This window comes from Hypomesus nipponensis, chromosome 1 (genome assembly GCF_054491055.1).
Source record: "Hypomesus nipponensis isolate SF chromosome 1, ASM5449105v1, whole genome shotgun sequence".
NCBI lineage: Eukaryota > Metazoa > Chordata > Actinopteri > Osmeriformes > Osmeridae > Hypomesus > Hypomesus nipponensis.
The window spans coordinates 15,859,166-15,880,053 of record NC_140361.1 but is presented as its reverse complement, the minus strand read 5'-3'; the positions used below and the strand labels follow the sequence as shown (position 1 = coordinate 15,880,053).

Genomic DNA, 20,888 nt, shown 5'->3' with positions numbered 1-20,888 from the left:
ACAGACGCACGCACGGAGTCGGACGGACTGGTTGAATTTATACTACTCCAACGGCTCTGCGTGCTTAAAGCAATTCACAGCCTGAACAGTAGATGACGCTGCACTGCGATGCTAGCTAGGTTATCGAAAGGTAGGAGCAGATGAACAAATGAACCATTTCATCAATAAAATAAGCACATTTTCAGCAACTACACTGCCCATTTCTCGTCACATTTTAATTCAGATGCTGATTTACATGTACTGTTTAGCTGAAATAAGAGTTGTAAAAACTTACAACAATGGCGGTCAAAGGATTCTGTTCTCTTGTTGGTCACGGCAATCCCAACCCCCACCCCTGACGCAATACGGACCAATCATAGCCAAGGGGTATCCGTAAAAAGACGCACGGATAGACGGATAGTCAGGAAAATCAGGAAGCGCACGCAGAGCTGTGCGAGGGCTCTGCGAAGACACGCAGAGGGCGTTTCTTGAAGGAGAGGGCGTTCCCCGTGTGCGTGTGCGTAAAAACGCAGAAGTATAAATCGGCCTTTACCTCCTGATTTTCCTGACTATCTATCTGTCTGTCCGTCATTTACGGATACCCCTTGGCTGTGATTGGTCCTTATTAAGAACCGCTTGCGTCAGGGGCGGGGTTGCCGTGACCAACAAGAGAACAGAATCCTTTGACCTCCATTGTTGTAAGTTTTTACAATTCATATTTCAGCAAAACAGTATATGTAAATCAGCATCTGAATTAAAATGTGACGAGAAATGGGCAGTGTAAATGCTAAGAATGTTCTTATTTTATTGATGAAGCGGCTAATTTGTAAATTTGCTCCGACTTTTCGATAACCTAGCGGCAGCACCATCTACAGTTCTAGCGGTGAATTGCTTTCAGCACACAGAGCCGTCGGAGTAGTTTGAATTCAACCACTCCGTCAGACTCCGTGCGTGCGTCTGTCCATTAACGGAGACGCAGAAGTATAAATCGGCCTTTACAGACCCCAAGACTCAAAATAAAAAGCGTGTGTGTCATGTTGACATTGTTGACAAACAACAAGCTTGAAAAAATATTAATGACAGCTTGTTATCGCAAACTAGTATAGGCCTACTTGGAGGGAACCCCCCACACAAACACACACACACAAATATTTTTATTGCAGATCTACACAAAACACACAAATGACCTATTTTGGATCAAAAACTGCGAATTTCGCCGAAAGGTGACGAGTTTGCACCCCTGTAAAAACAACTAAGCAAGGGTTTACAGTAACATCAATCTGATAGCTGATGCTTGTTCCAACTTAATGTTACCTGTGTCATTTTCATTTGTCTGTGTCAATCTGTTTAACATTACACCAAAAATCTGTCCTGAGGTGAAGAGGCCAGGTAGAACAAGAGAGAGAGCCAAAACCAGCAGGTCAAATGCATAGCTTTAATATAGATTCTGATTCCAGAAGAATGATCTCTTTATACAGCTGCATTTTTTCACATTGCGAGAAACTGAATTGCTCATTGTCGGATAGGGATTTACTCCGTAGCAGGTGTGTCATCTTACTATGTACAGGTTGTGTTCATGTCTGTCAGAACTCTTGCAGTATAGTGGTTGTAAGGCCACTAGCTAAAAACAAAAGGTTAAATAGAGATACTACTGAAGTGTACTAGAGAAGTGTTGGAGTATACAGGTGACATGTCAGTCATATGGTCACTGTGAGGAGAGAGAACAGACAGAGGGAGAGAGAAAGACAGACAGTGAAAGAGATGTAGCAAGAGATAGTAAGAGAAGACAAGACAGACCCTGGTATCAGTTTACATGAAGCACCGCTGCCTGAATTGAGAGAAAGTGTTTATGGCTGATTGGTTAGTTTGTGTGCTTTGTTCTGCCTCGTCATATAGTCAGAGGGTGTGAGATCTTCAGTTCTGCCTGTGCTTCGTACAGGCCTCTCACAGACTTCTGCTGGTGAGTAGATTGTGAAGTGACCAGGAAGTTGATCAGTTTCACATCAGTACAACAAAATATGATATTATGTCATAAATATCATGATAGTTAGTTTAATTGTCATAATATGTAGACCTGTATATACTATTCCTATGAGAATAATCCTATCTCTAAATGGTTACACAAACAATTATATAGTGATCTTTAGAGTATATTCAGTGCTGGATCAAGTCTGGTGTCTGGCCCCTTGAAGAACTGTTGTGAAACTGTGAAGCATGTGAAACTGCTCTGTGACTCAGTAACAAAAATCATTGTTTTTTTCAAACTATTGTCTTTTCTCTTAGAGATGCATGGCAGGTAACTACAGACGCCATGTTTTCTAATATATGTTTACAAAGCAGGTCTGAGATGCGGTCTTCAAGGAGGCTGGCCTGACCAGACAAGATCCAGAATTCGGGAGTTTCACATTATTCGTATTAGGTCAAGTAAAAGCCAGGAATATCCTCAACCATATTCTCTTCACTAGCACACACACCTGCTTAGGTCAGTCTCAGTATAAATGTCTTCCTCATCACACTGAGCACTGCCTCATACCACAGAGGTGTGTTATTAAATCCCTGTCTTTTTGCTCATGTGGCTAAAAGTGCATACAAAGGACAGGAAAGGGTGGGTGTGGTGTTTGGGGGTGTGAGGCGTGGTGGTGAACAGCAGGGGGAGACAGAGCACAATCGACTCAGGATATTCCAGATGCAGATGTCCCATCTTCATTAGTGGTGGTTTTCACTCTGGTGTTCCTGGGAGCTCCTCCAAGGGGGGTCGGTCACTCCTACTGTTTGCGACAATATAACTTCAAACAAAATCCAAAAGTCTCAAAGCTTACTATCCTAATTGAACAATAATAACATGGCTTAGTTTTAAGCTTGGATGAAAGAGAGGGAGACAGAGGGGTGTGGCCGATCAGGCCAGCGCTTGCGTTTCGTCCTTTTTCAGTCTTCACTGACACTCAGCATTGAATAGAGCATGATTGTTCTGCAGAGGCAGGGTAGGCTAATACACGTTTGGATGATGAAGAGGTAGAATGAAGATGTCCAGGAAACCTAGCCGGTTGTTTCAGATGGCTTTGATAGAGAGCTAGACTGAAGCTGTTAGTGGCTGTGATCCAGTAGGTTATAGAGGAGAAATAGCCCATGATGATAATGTTTACACACAGACATATAGTATACACATCACATTGTTTTTTGTTGTTGCCATTTACATAGTAATACATTTGATTGATTGTTTCTTTTTTAAAGGTTGGTCATTGAGAAGAGTCCAGAACTGGTAGCTCTGCAGACTATAGTAGACTTGAATTGAATAAAATATACTATAGTAGAGTATAGCAGAACAGAGCAGAGTAGAATGAAGTAGATTATTAGTACTCCATCTGGATCTGAAGTGTATTATATTGCAACCAGGTGTGTGGCTTGATAGAGTATACTGTGTAGCTAGCTGGGTCTGTAGTACAATACAGCTAGCTGGGTCTGTTGCTTGTTATATTTTCTAAAGGTCAGGTGTCAATTACCTGGACACCACTGTTACACAAACATATTTAGGTGTATCACAGGCCAACTGATCCTGGTACTTTAAGAGCCTGGGGGCATGCTAGATCCAGTCAGCTGGGTTAGTCTGTTAATGACCAGTCAGCCATTCCCTCTCTGGCTGAAGTTGTGCTGTAGCCAATATGGCTGCTGCTGTCCTAATATATCTGTTATAAATGTTCCATTGAGGTGCTAGGCTTCACTCGTCACTTTGTCATTCCCATGTCAGGAATTTGGCTTAAAGTTTGTCATCTTCATCTCCCCAGACCTACTGCAAGCCACCTCCCTCACCTTCTCTGCTGTGGTCAGGGAGAGAGGCCTCATGTCTCTCCCTCCTTCCCCCTGCTATCTTTCGGGCCGAGCCTCAGAACTTGTTCTGCTGAGTGAGCAGTGAGCTCCTTTTCTCCTCCACGGACTCAGGCTCCTCCCCCTGACTCACCCTGCAGCCTCTAATGTCCTCCATCTGCACCATGTCATCCCTAGGCTCCTCCCCTGCGGCTTTCAGCCCCTCCCCCTCTCCTACAGGACTCTCCATAGGAGCCTCTGGAATCTTCTCCCTTGTTGCTGGTGTAAGAACAGATGGCTCCTGTTTTTTCGTAGAGGAGTCCATCCCCGATAGGCCCTCGCCTTTAACAGGCTCCTCCCGCTGATCCATGCAAAGCTCCTCCTTTCCCCTGCTAAGCCCCTCCCTTGCCCCAGTAGACCCCTCCTCCTCCAGCTCCACCATGCGGAACACAGAGAACTCCCTGGTGCTCTCTGGGCTGGCCTTGACAATGGTCACACTGCCCACCAGGGGGGAAGAGGGGGATGCAGGATAGCCATGGGACGGAGGCTGTCTGCCTGGAGGCATCCCAGAAGCATGGGGGAGTTTCCCAGACGTGAACGTGCCTACCCTTTCTTCCCCTGGACTTGGGGAGGCCAGGCCAACCAGATCCGAGGCCAGACTCACACCTTCGAGCCCCTGATCCACCCCACTCCTTTGACCAGGCCTGGCCGCAGATCCACTCCCAGGGATGGGAGATCCAGGGCTGTATGAACCAGGGCTGGGGGAGCGTCTGTAGTCCTGGGCTCTGGAGCTGCTCCTGGCCTGGAGGTCTGGTTTTTCAGGGGTGACGGGGGTGAGGGAGACTCTACTGAGACTGGGGGAGACTCTGGCCGAGGCCAGCTTGGTGTCCAGCTTTAACCTGGGAGAACCAGGGGCAGATGTAGAGGAAAAGGCTGGAGCCAGGGGAGTGGCTGGGGTCGGGCTCAGGGTTGAGGCTAAGGATCGGTCAGAGGCAGAAGATGGGGAAGCAGCTGAGAAGGAGGCAGGGGCTGGAGAGGAAGTTAGGGCTGGGAAGGAAGCAGGGGCTGGAGAGGAGGCAGGGGCTGGGGATGAGGCTGCGACTGGGGAGGAGGCTGGGGATTGGGGTGTGCCTGGGGTCAGGCTGTGAGCAGAGGCTGAACTAGGGGAAAGGAGTAACTGGGCAGGGGCAGGAGGTGAGGCAGGGGAGAGGCTGCGAGCAGAGATAGGGCTGGGGGCTGGTAATCTGAGAGAGGTTTGGGTGAGAGACAAGGATTGGGTAGCACTGCCATGGCCTAAGGTAGGACTTAGGTTTGTGGGGCTAGGGGTTGAGGCTAAGGCGGATGAGGGGCTAGGGGATGAGGCCAGAGCAGGTGTGGGGCTATGGGTGGAGGTCAGGGTAGGTGTGGGGCTTGGGTTGGAGGCCACAGCAGGTGTGGGGCTGAGTTTAGGAGCAGGAGAAGGGGTAGAGATCGGGACCTGGAATGCAGTAGGACTAGAGGTCTGCTTGAGGAGATCTGCCTCCTCCAGGAGAGGGGGTGGGGGGACTGGGGTAGGGCTTAGGGTTGAGGTTAAGGATCGGTTAGAGGCAGAGGATGGGGAAGCAGCTGAGAAGGAGGCAGGGGCTGGAGAGGAAGTTGGGGCTGGGAAGGAAGCAGGGGCTGGGGAGGAGGCTGGGACAGGGGAGGAGGCTGGGACAGGGGAGGAGGCTGGGACTGGGGAGGAGGCTGAGAATGGGGAGGAGGCTGGGGATTGTGGTGTGCCAGGGGTCAGGCTGTTAACAGAGGCTGAACTACGGGAAGGGAGTGACTTGGCAGAGGCAGGGGATGAGGCTGGGGCAGGAGGTGAGGCAGGGGAGAGGCTGCGAGCAGAGGGAGGGCTGGGGGCTAGTAATCTGGGAGAGGTTGGGGTGAGAGACAAGGATTGGGTAGCACTGCCATGGCCTAAGGTAGGACTTAGGTTTTTGGCGCTAGGGGTTGAGGCTGGGGCAGGTGTGGGGCTATGGGTTGAGGCCAGGGCAGGTGTGGGCCTAGGGGATGAGGCCAGAGCAGGTGTGGGGCTACGGGCGGAGGCCAGAGCAGGAGTGGGACTAGGGGTAGAGGCCAGGGCAAGTGTGGGGCAAGGGGTAGAGGCCAGGGCAAGTGTGGGACTGAGTTTAGGAGCAGGAGAAGAGGTCGGGGCCTGGGATGCGGTAGGACTAGAGGTCTGCTTGACGAGATCTACCTCCTCCAGGAGAGGGGGTGGGGGGACTCTGGTAGGGTATCGCTCCTCTTTCACCATAGGCTGTATGGTGACCTTTGCCCCCTGGGGGTCACTTGCCCTCCTCAGGGAGAACAGGGTTAGGCTCTTTTTTCTCTTCATGGTTAAAGGGACCACCCCATTGGTGGACTCGGGCTGCTTCATGTCCTTAAACATGTTCCTCAGGTTGTACCCCTCTTTCTGTTGGGGCTCCTCCCCCTTCTCACTGTCCTGGGCCTCTGATTGGTCCAGCTGGTCGCCTGAATCGGCGCTTTGCAGGTTGGTAGAGCCCTGGAGGCTGGATTTCTTATCTGTGTGTATCACACGGAACCTGGAACAGGAAACACACACACAACAAAGATGTAACCTCTGATGTTGTTGTGGCTTTACTACCACATATTTCCGCCAGTAGTCTGGCCCGGTCCGGTCCAGTTTGACCCACCTGCCTACTGAGAAGACTGTCTGTTCCCCAGGCCGGGCTTTGGGGCGTGGTGGCCGGCTGCGCTGCCGGGCCTTCTTGGAGCGCCCCTGGACACACAGGTGGCAGGAGTTGTGATCGCTGCCTGAGTGTACCGTGTGATGGTGGGAAGGGATGCCCCCCAGTGACTCCTTACGAAGCAGCCTGTAAGCAAGCACTCCATCAGCTGTTTGAATAATTAATTCAATTGTCCTGCCTGATTAAATTATAGTTTAAAAAAATTGATAAATATGTGACTCTTTATTCATGAGGACTGCAGATAATGGTACGCCTTGAATGACCTTGTAACACCCATGGGAAAATGTAAACGTTAACACGTCATGGCTGGTTTTACTCTCCCCCAGACAAACATGACTCAGCAAAACAGCCTCAGCCAGGGCTCAGAACATCTTTATATGGCTGACACAGGCAGACATTTGAAAAAGCTGTAGTTTGGCAGCTCTGCAGCCAGTGATAGAATACTGAGCCCCTCTGTGAAATGTTGGTCCCCATGGTGATCTGTCCCTCACTCTGACCCTCCGCCCCTCTATCTGTCTGTCTGTCTGTCCCTCTGTCAGTCTGTCCCTTTCTTTGTCAGTCTGTCCCTCTCCAGACAGAAGTTTCTCTCCCTCATCCCCATCCCCTCTGTACTGTCTCTCACTAGGTTTAATACAGTTGCTGATGTTGCAAGGTTGACTACATACATCAGCTGGTCCCAGGAGCTTTACACAGTCCAAGACAATGCACACCCATACCCACACATGCAAACACACACACACAGAAACATACAGTTGAAAGGCAAATATCCACCCATATACAATCACTATGACAGTGACTTCTAGCCATAGCGCCAGCATTTAGCCTCCAGTCCCTGACAGATGAAATACCAGAAGCGAACAGCACAAGACAAAATTTCCTCAAAAAGGCACGGCACCGCCAGACTCACAGTCACACCTGGCATTGTTCTGTCCTCCTCAGAAAGGGGACCCCACCCTAAACCTGTGGTATAACCGGTGCTGCAATACAGGCCCGCTGAATTTAGACTTTTCTTTTTTAAACACAAACAGTACAATACAAGAATCGAGACAAAGCCTCACTGTCTTACAGGAGGGAAAAGGGGACCAGGTTTCAGAATCTACAGGACACAATACACCTACATTGTATTTATTGTAGCACACTGTAACTACAACCAATGGTCATTCTCATGCTTCTACTGTAAATGCATGCCTTCTGGACTCACTATGGAGTGTGTAATTAGTGTTACACTGTAAGTGTCGTTTCTCACAAGCTCAACTGTACTGATTGTCCCCGTGTCCTGTACAGCCCCAGTCTCGACCTATCAGACTCACTAAACAGTTCCATTCAGCCCGCTCACGTCCAAAGACGCTTATTGTTGGCTTGAGCTGTGTTTTATCGTTCCTAATTCATTTTAAATCACATTTATTTTAAGCAGAATACCAGTCGCAATATCATAATGCTAAGGATAGTAGTAGGATAGTATCCAGCTGTACCGTATCTTAACCTGACATGTACCTGGGGTCATGTCGTTCACAGACGTTCTGGTTACCCAGCATCTCCTTGAAGGCCTCCATGTTTGCTAGAAGATGAGAGACAGAGAATACAAGAGTGAGAGCGAGTGCAATAGAGATAGAATGACAGAAAGAAAGAGAGGCCACGTTTCCATTTATCCAACCTCTGTGCTAAGGTGAGGGACCTGAAGGCTTCGGCTGAAGCTATTGCGAGGATGTCTGACTGTTACCTTCATTCTCTATGATGCACTTGAGAATCTGCTCCACAGTGTCCTGGTTATCCTCCTCATCATCTGAAACGAGAGAGAGAGAGAGAGAGAGAGAGAGGTGGCAGGGAGAGAGAGAGAGAGAATCAGAGCTAGATCCCTTTGGAGGCACCACGCTTCATGCAACGTCAGTGTGACCTTCCCTATCTGTCTTGGTAGCAGCTAGCAAGAGGGTTCAATACCAAGGTCTCGAGTAGGGCTGACCGATTTCGGAAAATAAGCTAATTGCGATTATTTTGACTAATATTTGTATTGCGATGTAGTATTCGATTAATATATGATTTATTATTTATTATAATAAATATAGATACATATTACTGATCTCCAATCAGCAACATAACACACAAAGTTCAGAAAAATTAAGGAAAACATACCCGCCTGTACCTCTTCGAAAATATTTTGGTGAATCAAAGCGAAACGTAGGCTAATAACCTGTGCGTTGCACTTTCTTATTAACTCAAGCTAGCTACCGTTTTGGAGAAGAAGAAAAACTTGCGCTGTGGGGGCCGTCAGAAATATTTAGAACTCACGCATCTAAAGGTTAAATCTTAAAAGAAAAAGAAAGTGTCTAAACATTTCTGATCCAGTCAGTAGCCTCACAGAAACATAATGGCACTGAGAGCCATAGTTATCCTACTGTAGGCCTATGTGTATCACCAAGGGGCATCATATCTTTTGTGATGAACGCTGTTACTGCTTGAGTAATTTCGTATATGAATATGGAGTTAGGCTTTGAAACATTTTGATCAGTGATCTTGTCAGGTGTTTTTTGGCTCATCTGACACACTGGTGTTCAGCAATTTAACAATGCATCATACATTACATTTTACATTTACTCATTTAGCAGACGCTCTTATACAGAGCGACTTACAGTAAGTACAGGGACATTTTCCCCAAGGCAAGTAGGGTGAAGTGCCTTGCCCAAGGACACAACTTCATTTTACACAGCAATTACATGGGAATCGAACCAGCAACCTTCTGATTACTAGCCCGATTCCCTAACCGCTCAGCCACCTGACTCCCATACATGGCTTTGTGGTGTTTTTTTAGGGCCGAATTAGGTTGGTGGTGTTGCCCCGTGAGGTAGCAACGTTAGCCAGGCAGGTTTTGCATCTTTTTTAAAGGCTATATTGTCCCTGTAAGTGTCTGTAGTGTCACGTTATGTCGAGCTTGAGGCCATCGTACAGGTCAAGGTAAAGTGTAATGTGCACCAAAGTAAAATCGCAGCCTTTGCGATTACAAAATCTCGTTTTGTCACATTGCGATATAATTGCAACTGCAATTAATCGTTCAGCCCAAGTCTCCAGGGACAAGAGTCCCTCAACTGTGTGAATGGGATCTATCATGGAAACCTGGGATACTGTATCTCAGCTTATAGATGCTTCAAGCTGAGTCAACATCCTTTACATTAGTATTAACACAATTTACTAGTCTATTCTGTAATTTCTCCCATTGTTGGGCAGTGTGAGCTTTTACTGTTCTCATATTAGCCTGTTTACCGTACAATTAACATTGACCTACTTTACTCTGATGTTATTCTATATCCACCATCCCTCTACCTCCTTCCGTCATGCAAGCTTATCCTTCATCTTAGGCTGTGTAATATTTTCCAGTCTGTTCCATTCAGTCTAAACCCTACTTTTAATGAGCATTGGAATCTTCCCTTCCATGTTAGCTCATATAAACTCAAGCTATCCTAACAGCCTTCCAGTTCAAAATAATTGTAACTTTCTATTCAGTTCAATGTAACTGTCACTGTCATGCTAGCTTGTGTAATATTACCACTGGCTAGGGCTAACCTTACAACTCCTTCTATTGCCTTGTTATGTATTTTCTTGTACTGTATGTGACCCTTACCATCACTGGCCAAAGGAAGCTTGTCATTAGCCTCCATGTTAGCCAGTATGATAAGCCAATGCTAGCCTTACAGCATATTCTATTCTGCTTTGTTGTTGCTCCCCTCAGCGTGATCCCCCCGTACCGTCGTTAGGCAGTGGTAACTTCTCCTCCACGTCCTCCTCCTCGTCCTCCTCCCCACCGGCGCGACAGCGGTAACCCTTCTTCTTCAGCAGGTGGCACACCAGGAAGCCCAGCAGCCCCGTGCCAAAGAAGAGGAAGACCAGGAGGAAGATAATGTACGGCGGGGGGGGCTCCCCAACCACGGATGCGTCCAGGTCTGTCATCGCTCAGCCTCGACTGTTCACACGCTCCGCTCGGCTGCCAACTGTACCACCGCGGCTGCTCTGGTGATTGGCATAGATGCGCACACAGACACAAGCAGGGAGAGGGGGGAAGGGGGGGCACACAGTGAGGAGGGGTAAGGCTTGCTGGACCTTATCTTTGGGGACTGCCCCCCCTCCTTATCAGGACAGAAGTTACGGCCTGCCGTTCTCAGCATGGTCGGTGTGTGCATGTGTGAGCCTACTGGGTTGTCTGTACATCAGAGCTGTTGTCAGGAGAGATAAGCTAGCTCTCAACCCCTTCTACACTAGCGCTCCCTATGAGACACTTTATCTGCCCTAGCAGACGCACATACACGCACACACACACACAGCTTGAAAGGGAACATTCAAAATGTGAATGGATGAGAAAAAAAAATATTTCTGAACCGTTACTTTTGAAGCACTTTGGTCTATGAACCCTTAAAACAAACACACACACACACTTGGAGTTCCCCTGCAACTGTAAAAACATTTCCTGTGTCTTTTGGGAAGAAAAAACAGCCGTTCTCATGCCCCTCTGTCTCCTATCACAGGACGCTATGTTTATAGTACTGTGTGTGTAAGTGTGTGTATGTTTCTGTGTGTTTGTGAAGGTTTCGGAAGCATAAGGCAGCCTTCCTAGTCTCTGTCGGTGAACTCTCTCTCTCTGCATTCCTGATAAGGCCATGATTAGTGTCACTCTGCAGTGTACAGATCCAGTCACACATACATTCATGCATCATCTGACAGAAAGAATGTGTGTGTGAGAGACATGAACTGAAATGTGACTCAGCACTATTGTGACCTCCAACAGGACAGCACACATTCTGATGATGACACAGTCATGCGTGTGCGAGGGTTTGGGCATGTGGTGTTTTCCAGCCTATCAAGCAGTCCAGAAAGTACATTGACTAAGTAGGGAATTATCACAAAGTTCTTTTTCTGCATCTCTCTCTCTGTGCTACCCTGTTTTCTAATAATAGACAGGCTATTCAATTTAAATTTGTTATTGATTTTATACTCTATGCCATGCCTGCCAGAAGTTATCAATAACTGGCTCATTTCCCTTACCTCTTGTGGGTCTGTCTCTATCTGTATTTGTGTGAGGGTGTGGGTGAGATGATAAGCTTAGATGGAACTGATATTTGATATGATATATAACCAATTATGGCTTAAATGAGCCATTTGGAGATTCATATATTTTTGGATTTAGAAGTGTAACTATATTAGTGTCTTGTTCAACACCCTGTGCATGTCTAGCCGTGCTTCCCTGTCCTTCATTCTTGTTCTACAGCGACTTAAACCTACCTAGATGCTCCTACAGTACAGCAACTTCCTCCAATCTGCACTATTTGTTTGTCGCCTTGGATAAAAGTGTCTTACATGAACACATGGAAACGTTATCTCCTGACTTGTCAACATCCTGAGGATGTGACAAGCGTGTCTCACCTGAAGTTCAACACTGTGTGATTCCAGGAGTCACCTTAGATTGGGTACACCAGGTGCTACACCTGCTGGGTGCCTCACGCGTTGACACTGAGGATGGTCCAGCACGCTGTGGTGCAGTCCGAGTGACACATTCTGCGGTAACCACAGCACTTAACCAATCTCCAACTAAAGAATGGTATCCCTTATTTACACTGTCATGTTTCATCATTACATGTATAGACTTAATATACTCTGCTATTTTGCTTCACGAGGATAATACCTTTCAAAACAAGTATTCAAATCGTATTTTAAGGTTAGCATTTACAGAAACTTACTGCCTCTGACATCGGCCTTCTAGTCAAATGGGGTAGCCTTGAGGACAATCGGGATGATCATCCCGCACAACACAACTCCCATCTAGACCAAGTTTTAATTATACACCACCCTGGCAGCGCCCCGCCCGTGGCAATGACGACACATCTGCCCTTGGCAGTCACAACTGTCCTCGAGAAGCGGCTCACACACACAAATTACAGCATCTTAACGCATAACGTGGATTAGTCTCCCATTACGATACAATTTTACCGAGAATATGAACATGGTCTAAAATAACAGGATGCACAACCGTAAATAACCCGGCACCCTGCATTATTGATCATTTCCGTTACCGCATGCACCAAATGAGAAATGAAGAGACAAATCATCATTAAAATACGACATCAATTCTACGGTTAAAATGCATATTTTGCTGCACATAAACACGTCATCATAATTGTTTTGCTGCATCATCATTCTTCATGTTTAGTTACAATGCTTTCTTAACCCAATCTCTAGATTAAGCATTCCCCAGATCACCGTAAAACGCGGCAAAACCCCGTTTAGCCGACTCACTTGTTTTTCAGAATCATTAGTATCCGTTGCTACCGGTGGATGCTTTACCAGTTGGTCGGTGTTCTCCGGTAGGACAAGGATAATGAGGCGCTTGTTATTGTGCGGTGTAACCTGAGCAATGCTGCGCTGCGAAGTTGCCTATACAGCGTGCACAGAGTGCAGAAGAACCTGCAAGTTATTTAAAGGGAAAATGGCCAAGACAGGTCCACGACCAAAATAAAGTGGCCAAGGCTCTATGCATTATTGTTATGAAAAAGACCATAGGCCAAGCATACCCTATGATTACTGTAATAATTGGAATGTATTCACCTTTGGGGACAGTAGCCTAAATAGACTTCTTTCTTAAAAGTCCAACAGTTTTAACTTTATGTTTTATGAGAAGACACTTTTTTTACTACTTAAACTGTCTTGTTTTTGACGTCATATTTAAAATCCGATATTATTTAAGCCAAAATCATTATCCATTAACGTGAAATATATTCTTAGTCATGCTGAGTGACATTAAATAAATGTATACCAAGCAGAGTGCCACAAATTCACCCTCTCCGTTGCCAGATGACCTGCGATGGAAACATAATTTCATCCCCATTTTAGCCTTAGTCACGTTTGTTTACGATTGAACCTTTTTACTTAAAAACTCAGCATTTATGAGTAAAGACATTTGAGTTATGGTATACCTATTGTTGTGGTATCTCTATGCTCTAGTCTCCCTCTCCTGTAGTAGGTGTGTCCTTAACTGTACTACAACTATACCTAGTTAATTTACTCAAGTTATTTTGAAGTCATTAATGTGATGTTTATGATGTTATTCCAATGGTACCTGTTGCCACTGGAGGGCGCTCCAGGCTGATTGTGTTGAACTGATGTTGCCAAGCAATAAAGAAGTAAACTAGTTTGGTAGAACCCAAACCAGAGTCTGTTTGAGTCTGTCTATACATATTAGACATTCTCTGACCAAACCAGAACTGCCACTCTCGGGGAAACTTCGATCACAATCAGGCGAAAGAGACAAATGTAGCCATCTAACTCCATAGACTCCCATTAATTTTGCACTCACTGCCGGCGATCATCCCCAGTGGAACTCTGGTGGAACTGCAACCAAATTCGGTACAATGGGGCTTACAGTATTTTTCAATCGCTGACAATGTTTTTCAGTACTTGTAACTTTTTTTCTGTTTCCTAAACTCTTCACACAGTTAGCACAACATCTGTCTGTGTTGGCTATACAATTAACACATTTCTTGTTGCTTTGACACAAAATGCATAGTGTAAACACGCATTTAAAATGCTTGAAATACATTTGGCAGACCGGTGTAAAATTTGACCTAATTTCTATGACTTAAACGTCATTCAAAGTTTTTCCCTTCTCGTGATATTTTCAATAAAGGGATGCAGAGAAAAGAAACCAGACAACATTTGTATGGGACAATGTGGCATTTCACCACTCCTGTGCAGTCACCGAGTGGTTTGCAGCCCATTCCAGAATGGTGTCACTTTTCCTCCCACCTTACTCTCCATTCCTCAACCCCATAGAATAATTATTGGAGGTGGAAGGTTTACTATATGACCACCATCCACATGATCAAATGACCCTCCTGGACGCAATGAATGCTGGATGCCTGGATATTGCAAGGGATGGATCAGACATGCCGGAAGAATCTTTCCTAAGTGTATTGCCCTAGATGACATACAGTAAGATGTGATGTGGATGAGAACCGGTGGCCATATGGATTAAGATTAGCATTCCTATTGTATCTGTATCAGTGGATAGTGTGTATACAAATTCTTGTATTCTGGAATTACTGTAGTAGTGAAAAATAACATATATTTACAACATATAGAAGCATCATGGCTGATTCCAGTAAATAGATAGTAATATATTCAAAAGTAAATATTGCAGTGAATTCTAAACAGTTGAGAGGTGTCCTTGTTTTACATAAGAAAACATTGTATAATACCAGCTGTTGTTAGTGTTTTTTAGGTCATTGTTTTGTGGGTTACAAAGTATGTTTGTTGGCTGTCAACCATTGCTAGTGTCATGCAAGAATGAGTTGATTTGAGACATGTATGAAGTGATTGGATAGTTTTAGTGCATTTTGAATGTAAAATTAACTGCTGTGCCGAGCTGAAAGTTGGTTAGGAGAACTGCGTTAAGAGTTTTGAAAATGTGACTTAAGTATTGAGGAATGCGCCCTAGTGACTGTAAAAAAACTGTAAATTAATTGTGATTGTATCAATCACATAATACAAACATATCTCCATTAACACCCTCTAAATAATATAATGATGATGTCTATTACCCAATCATAAATAGCCTATCTACTAACAACATGATCGAGTACTATTTCAAAAGCAGAGGTTACAATGTGAGGTGCTTTGGATACGACTTCTCCCTAGTGGCAATAGTCAGTAATGCTACTCCCCCCCCCCCCCCCCCCCCCGCACTATTCCCCCCCACCACCTCCTACTCAGACGTCGCTGAATGATGACGTGATTTTACTAGGTGTTTACAATGGCGGCTACATGCTAAATGAAGTAATAAAGCAGCATTTTTTTTATAGTACCGAATACCTATCTTGTGGATGAACATTTTCCTTAACTACTTTTGCAATGAGTAATAGAACAGCTTATTTCTACGACCCGGACGTGGGAAACTTTCATTATGGTATGATTGGTTTCAAAACCGAATAAGTCTAAGCAAGCTAGTGCAAGCCGACTAACGCGTTAGCAATATAGCAGATATCGTACACTGTAAACGGTTTCTAGTTTTCTAGACAACACTACGTATTTATTATTCATCAATATTTTATTAAGCACATTAGTCGACGAGCCTCCTTGCAGAAGAGAATCACTCGGCAATCAATTGCATAGAACTGCTGCGCAGACGCAAATCATTGATGTTCTATGTTCATATGTGCTCTCAGTGGTTGTTAGCTTTCTCACTGATTATTATTGGAGCATAATAATCACTAGTCACTTAAACTTGGCGTGTCTAGTTGTGTAACGTTTCCAGGTTTCAGATACAAGTTCATTCTTATAATCCAGGTGCGGGTCACCCAATGAAGCCCCACCGTCTGTCCCTGACGCACAGCCTCGTCCTCCACTATGGTCTCTACAAGAAGATGATGGTGAGATTTTACATCTGGAAGTGCCTTGATACTTCCAGTGTTATGCTCTTGCATGTACCATGCATGATTTAACTTTGTTTTAGTAATAGGTGCAAAATACTCCTGGAAGCTTCAGCCTTGTCATCCTTTTTTGTGTGTGTGTGTGTGTGTGCACGCCCCAGGTATTCAAGCCATACAAGGCCTCCCAACATGACATGTGTCGATTCCATTCAGAAGACTACATAGACTTCTTGCAGAAGGTCAGCCCTAACAACATGCAGGGGTTCACTAAGAGCCTCAACACCTTCAATGTTGGGGACGATTGGTGAGAATACTATTCATTATATTATATTTGCTACTCTACTGTGCTCTCCTGTTACGTATCATTATTGTAAGGTGGTGAGTAAATGGGTAGGACAAATCGATTTCCTTCATTTTTGAGGAATGAGAATATGGAGTAGTGTGTTTGGATCAAACGGGAAATTGTTTATATTTTCCAATGGGTTGAATACGTTTGCAGTGCTCTGCATTTCAATCAATGACCATTTTCAACCACACAGACTCATTTAAAAATAAATAAATGAAATTGATGTTTTCCCACCCATCTACACAGCACCCTATATTTCAAAAAGTAACACCTTTATTTTGTTGGGACCCTTCAGCATCATACTTAAATGTGTCCTTTAACTGTCTCTCTCCAGTTCTTCAAACACTTTGCATTCAATGTGTCCCTATGAGAAATCAAATGTGGATCAATCTCTGCTCTTAATTACTCTGTGCTAGTATGATACACTTTCCCAGAGTTAAGCAACTAAATAACAGCAAGTTATCAAGGCTCATGGGCAGCAGACTAGCATGAAATTATGACATAGCTTTTACTGAACATTGTGCTAGCTATGATGGACTGCTATAGTAGTTATTTGTGCTGACAAATGTACCTATTAATCTCTGTAGGAAAACACATTGTACAGCACACATTGTGTACTGACAGTCAACATGAGTTGAAAAAGATGACTATCTAGTATGTTAATGTGTATTGTGGGCACATGTGTTCCTATAAGGTAACGTGCTTGTGTTATGTTAACATGCCTGTCTGTTGGTCAGTCCTGTGTTCCCAGGTCTGTTTGAGTTCTGCTCCAGATACACCGGAGCTTCTTTGCAAGGGGCCACTCAGCTCAACCACAAGGTAACACACACACACACACACACGTACAGTGAATGTTGGCCTTCAGGGGTGATTGTTATCTAGTCCGAAGGTCCAGCAGAGTTTCTCTGCTGTCCTGCCAGGGCTAAGGTAACCATCTCAGCTGTAGTTGTAATGTGTGTGTGTGTTGTCCTACAGATATGTGACATAGCCATTAACTGGGCTGGCGGACTCCACCACGCCAAGAAGTTTGAGGTGAAAAACATTGACGTCTTATCCGTGGCTATTGAAGTGTTAAGGTAACTGGCCGTGTTACTTGAGGTGTAACTTGTGATGACCGACCATGTTTTGTGTTTGTGTAGGCCTCGGGGTTCTGCTATGTGAACGACATTGTCATCAGCATACTGGAGCTGCTCAAGTATGTCGCCGACACACACACACACACACACACACACACACACACAAAGACACACTCTTGTTCTATCTAGCTCCTCCAACTAGAACACATCTCCTGCCTTTCTCTACCATCACCTCTACCTACGAAGCCACACAGATGGCACATAGTCTTCAAGAGCTGTACCTGTTAGTGTCCTTGTTACATTGTCCCTTTTACAATGACTCCATTGCAATAATCCTGTTACGATGTCCATGTTACATCGTCCGTGCTACACTGTCCCTGTTACAGTGACCCCATCACAATGGCCATGTGACAATGCCCCAGTTACAATGTCCTTGTTAGAATTACCTTGTTACAATGTCCCTTTTACAGTGACCCTATTACAGGGTCCCTGTATATATAGTTAGCCTTCACACGGTATGGGACTTCCTCCTCACGTGTAGCTGTTTCCATAGATACCACCCTCGGGTACTGTACATAGACATAGATATTCACCACGGCGACGGGGTACAGGAGGCCTTCTACCTGACAGACCGAGTCATGACCGTATCCTTCCACAAGTACGGGAACTACTTCTTTCCAGGGACAGGTAAGAACTGTGTGTTTGACATCATGCCAGGATAGCATGTCGGTGTGTTTATGTTGACCCTCTTCTCAACGTGTGTGTGTGTGTGTGTGTGTGTGTGTGTGTGTGAACTCCACCAGGTGACATGTATGAGGTTGGGGCAGAGAGCGGGCGGTACTACTGTCTGAACGTTCCTCTGAGGGATGGCATCGATGACCAGAGTAAGTCTACTTCCTGCCTGCTATCTGGTTGGCCAAGCAGGAAGCTGACACTGTCAGTCTGGCCAATGAGACAAAGAGGTTGGAGGGAGGAAATGTGTGTGACATCAAAAGACATTCAGGTTGTTTGGACTGTATTCCTAATTCAGCCTGAACTTATTATGTGTTGCTAGGTTACAGACAGCTGTTCCAGCCGGTCATAAAACAGGTGGTGGACTTCTACCAGCCTACTTGCATCGTTCTACAGGTGGGTCCTGACACTCTCTGTCTCTCTCTCTCTGTCTCTCTGTCTCTGTCTCTGTATCTGTCTCTCTCTCTCTCTCTGTCTCTCACTTACTCACTCACAAACACACACACACACAAATTCCTGTCCGGAACACACACACACTCACCCTTGGCTTACCGACCCTGTAGTATAGTCTGTGTGGAGTGTTTGGGTGTTCAGTAACAGTGTGGCTGTACCCTCAAACTCCTGTTGTCCACAGTGTGGAGCTGACTCCCTGGGCTGTGACAGGCTGGGCTGCTTCAACCTCAGCATACGAGGACACGGGTAAGAGAGGCCCTCACATCAGGCCTGCGCTGGGTCTACAAGCTCATAAGACATGTATCTATATATGCTTCATTTTATAGCATCAAATTGTTTATTTTGGACAGTGGCCTCCTGTCTCTCTGTGAATATGTCTGTACAGTACAGTCATTCTTTTCTTCCAATATACGTTCAATTTTTGCATTTGAATTCGAACTCGGGATGTTGAGCTGTTTTTAACATGAACTCATACTACCCCCCAGTGGTGGAGAGGAGTCATCCCCGTGAGGGGAACGTGAGGGGAACGTGAGGGGAACGTGAGGGAAGCTGATTGTATGCTGTTGTGTTCCTGTGTGCGCGTGTCCTGCAGGGACTGCGTGGAGTTTGTGAAGAGCTTCAAGATCCCTCTGCTGGTGCTGGGAGGTGGGGGCTACACCGTGAGGAACGTGGCCAGGTGTTGGTGAGTGGGGCCTCTGGGTCACAGCGGGGGGGGTGTGTGTGTGTGTGATGTGGTTGGGAGGGGGGGGGGGGGGCTGCGTCCTGACAGGAAGTGATGATCTCTCTGTGTCTTCCAGGACCTATGAGACGTCTCTGCTGGTAGACGAGCCCATAAGTGATGAGCTGCCGTATAGTGGTGAGTCCTCCACATGCACACACACACAGAGACACACACACACACAGTTGACCCATGCCCTCTATGAACACGTGTTCCAACTTTCATATGCGGTCTTTACCCGGACCTTAAACCCCCCCTCCCCCCCTCCAGAGTATTTTGAGTACTTCGCTCCAGACTTCACGCTCCACCCGGACGTCAGCACCAGGATAGAGAACCAGAACTCCCGACAGGTACCGTCACCTAGGCAGCCCCGTTAACCTAGCCGCCCGCATATAACCAATAATCCAACAGCAACATCAGACTATACGGCAGAGGCGACCAACAGCACTGTGTGTGTGTGTGTGTGTAGTACCTGGAGCAGATTCGTCAGACGGTGTCGGAGAACCTGAAGATGTTAAACCACGCCCCTAGCGTCCAGATCCACGACGTGCCGTCCGACCTGCTGAACTACGAACGTGCGGAGGAGGGAGACCCTGACGAGAGAGGCTCCGAGGACAACTACTCCAGGTGAACACACACACACCAGGTTTACAACTACTCTAGGTGAACACACACACACACCAGGTTTACAACTACTCTAGGTGAACACACACACACACCAGGTTTACAACTACTCTAGGTGAACACACACACACACACTAGGTTTACAACTACTCTAGTTGAACACACACACACACACACACAGGTGTTGTGGTGTTCAGTCTTGGAACTCATGAATGATGTTATTACCTTAGGCCGGAAGCCTCCAACGAGTTCTACGACGGTGACCATGACAACGACAAAGAGAGCGACGTGGAGATTTGAGGGAGCAGACCTTATCTCCCCCTCCTTTCTCTTCTGACTGGGACTCTATCCATCCACCCATCCCTCCATCCATTCATCAGTCGTTCCACCAGCTGTACTGAGGGACTTAATGGACCGGATCCAAAGTCAGAACACTCCTCTTCTCCACCATCGCTCTCTTTTTCCTTTTGTATCTGTCTATGTTCATATGTACTCTTTTATATGTGTAGAGGACAGAACCAGAGCAGATCTGAGTCGGCACTTCATCAATGTCAGATGGCTGAGTCCCTGTGAAGGAGCCTAACCCTGGTACAGACACTACCAGATCAACAGCTCAGCCACGCAACATGGTCAAACACACCAGATCAAATACGGGGATGTTCTCCATCCCAGCCCCGTGTTCCTATCGCAGATCCGTTGATGGCCGTAGAGGTGTTGACAGTTTCCAGGTGTTGGGCTGTTCTCCGGGCAGCACTTAATCTGTTTGCTGTCAGACTGCCAACACACACAGGGCTGTCCTCAAACAAGCCAGGAAAAAAAAGAATCTCATGTTTTGATGAAGTCTTGTCAACTTTTTTTTGTTTTGTTTTTTTAATAAAAGAATTAACCGACGGATGTGTTTGTGGTGCTCCCTAAATGAAAGGCTGCTCTCAGCGAGTCACATAGATAGCAATTATTTGGCTGTGTTCAATACTCAACTTATATCACATGTATGATTATATTCATCAATGCAAACAATTGAAT

The 20,888-nt window shown here is 45.9% G+C and overlaps 2 protein-coding genes across 3 annotated transcripts; one reads left to right on the top strand and one right to left on the bottom strand.

Annotated features, from left to right (window-relative positions):
- Positions 1–1,400: 1,400 nt before the first annotated feature.
- rell2 (RELT like 2) lies at positions 1,401–13,515 on the bottom strand. 2 transcript variants are annotated; one of them, XM_084697267.1, is made up of 6 exons: positions 12,789–13,515; positions 10,250–10,511; positions 8,233–8,295; positions 8,007–8,070; positions 6,459–6,638; positions 1,401–6,347 (listed from the first exon to the last, which is right to left on the bottom strand). In XM_084697267.1, exons 2-6 carry the CDS (start codon positions 10,449–10,451, stop codon positions 3,860–3,862), a joined length of 2,997 nt encoding a protein of 998 aa, XP_084553393.1. In that variant the 5' UTR covers positions 10,452–10,511; positions 12,789–13,515; the 3' UTR covers positions 1,401–3,859. The 2 variants fall into 2 exon arrangements, with proteins under 2 accessions (XP_084553393.1, XP_084553394.1); XM_084697268.1 differs by lacking the exon at positions 12,789–13,515 and having other exon boundaries at positions 7,985–8,070; positions 10,250–10,326.
- A 1,762-nt stretch (positions 13,516–15,277) lies between these two features.
- On the top strand, positions 15,278–20,756 carry hdac3 (histone deacetylase 3). Its single transcript, XM_084697266.1, has 15 exons — positions 15,278–15,453; positions 15,834–15,916; positions 16,078–16,220; positions 17,000–17,081; positions 17,238–17,294; positions 17,402–17,457; positions 17,892–18,025; positions 18,142–18,222; positions 18,393–18,466; positions 18,705–18,769; positions 19,116–19,205; positions 19,321–19,379; positions 19,512–19,591; positions 19,711–19,868; positions 20,096–20,756. Exons 1-15 carry the CDS (start codon positions 15,399–15,401, stop codon positions 20,163–20,165), a joined length of 1,287 nt encoding a protein of 428 aa, XP_084553392.1. The 5' UTR covers positions 15,278–15,398; the 3' UTR covers positions 20,166–20,756.
- Positions 20,757–20,888: the final 132 nt, after the last annotated feature.

Bases quoted from the DNA above. Each gene is read 5' to 3' on its own strand.
- hdac3 (XM_084697266.1), top strand. From the start codon at position 15,399: ATGAGTAATAGAACAGCTTATTTCTACGACCCGGACGTGGGAAACTTT. The intron at 15,917-16,077 runs GTGAGATTTTAC...TGCACGCCCCAG, and splicing joins GTCTCTACAAGAAGATGATG to GTATTCAAGCCATACAAGGC. The intron at 17,295-17,401 runs GTGAAAAACATT...GTGTTTGTGTAG, and splicing joins ACCACGCCAAGAAGTTTGAG to GCCTCGGGGTTCTGCTATGT.
- rell2 (XM_084697267.1), bottom strand. From the start codon at position 10,451: ATGACAGACCTGGACGCATCCGTGGTTGGGGAGCCCCCCCCGCCGTAC. The intron at 6,639-8,006 runs GTACATGTCAGG...GCTTGCTTACAG, and splicing joins TGTGAACGACATGACCCCAG to GCTGCTTCGTAAGGAGTCAC. The intron at 6,348-6,458 runs GTGGGTCAAACT...TTCCTGTTCCAG, and splicing joins ACAGTCTTCTCAGTAGGCAG to GTTCCGTGTGATACACACAG.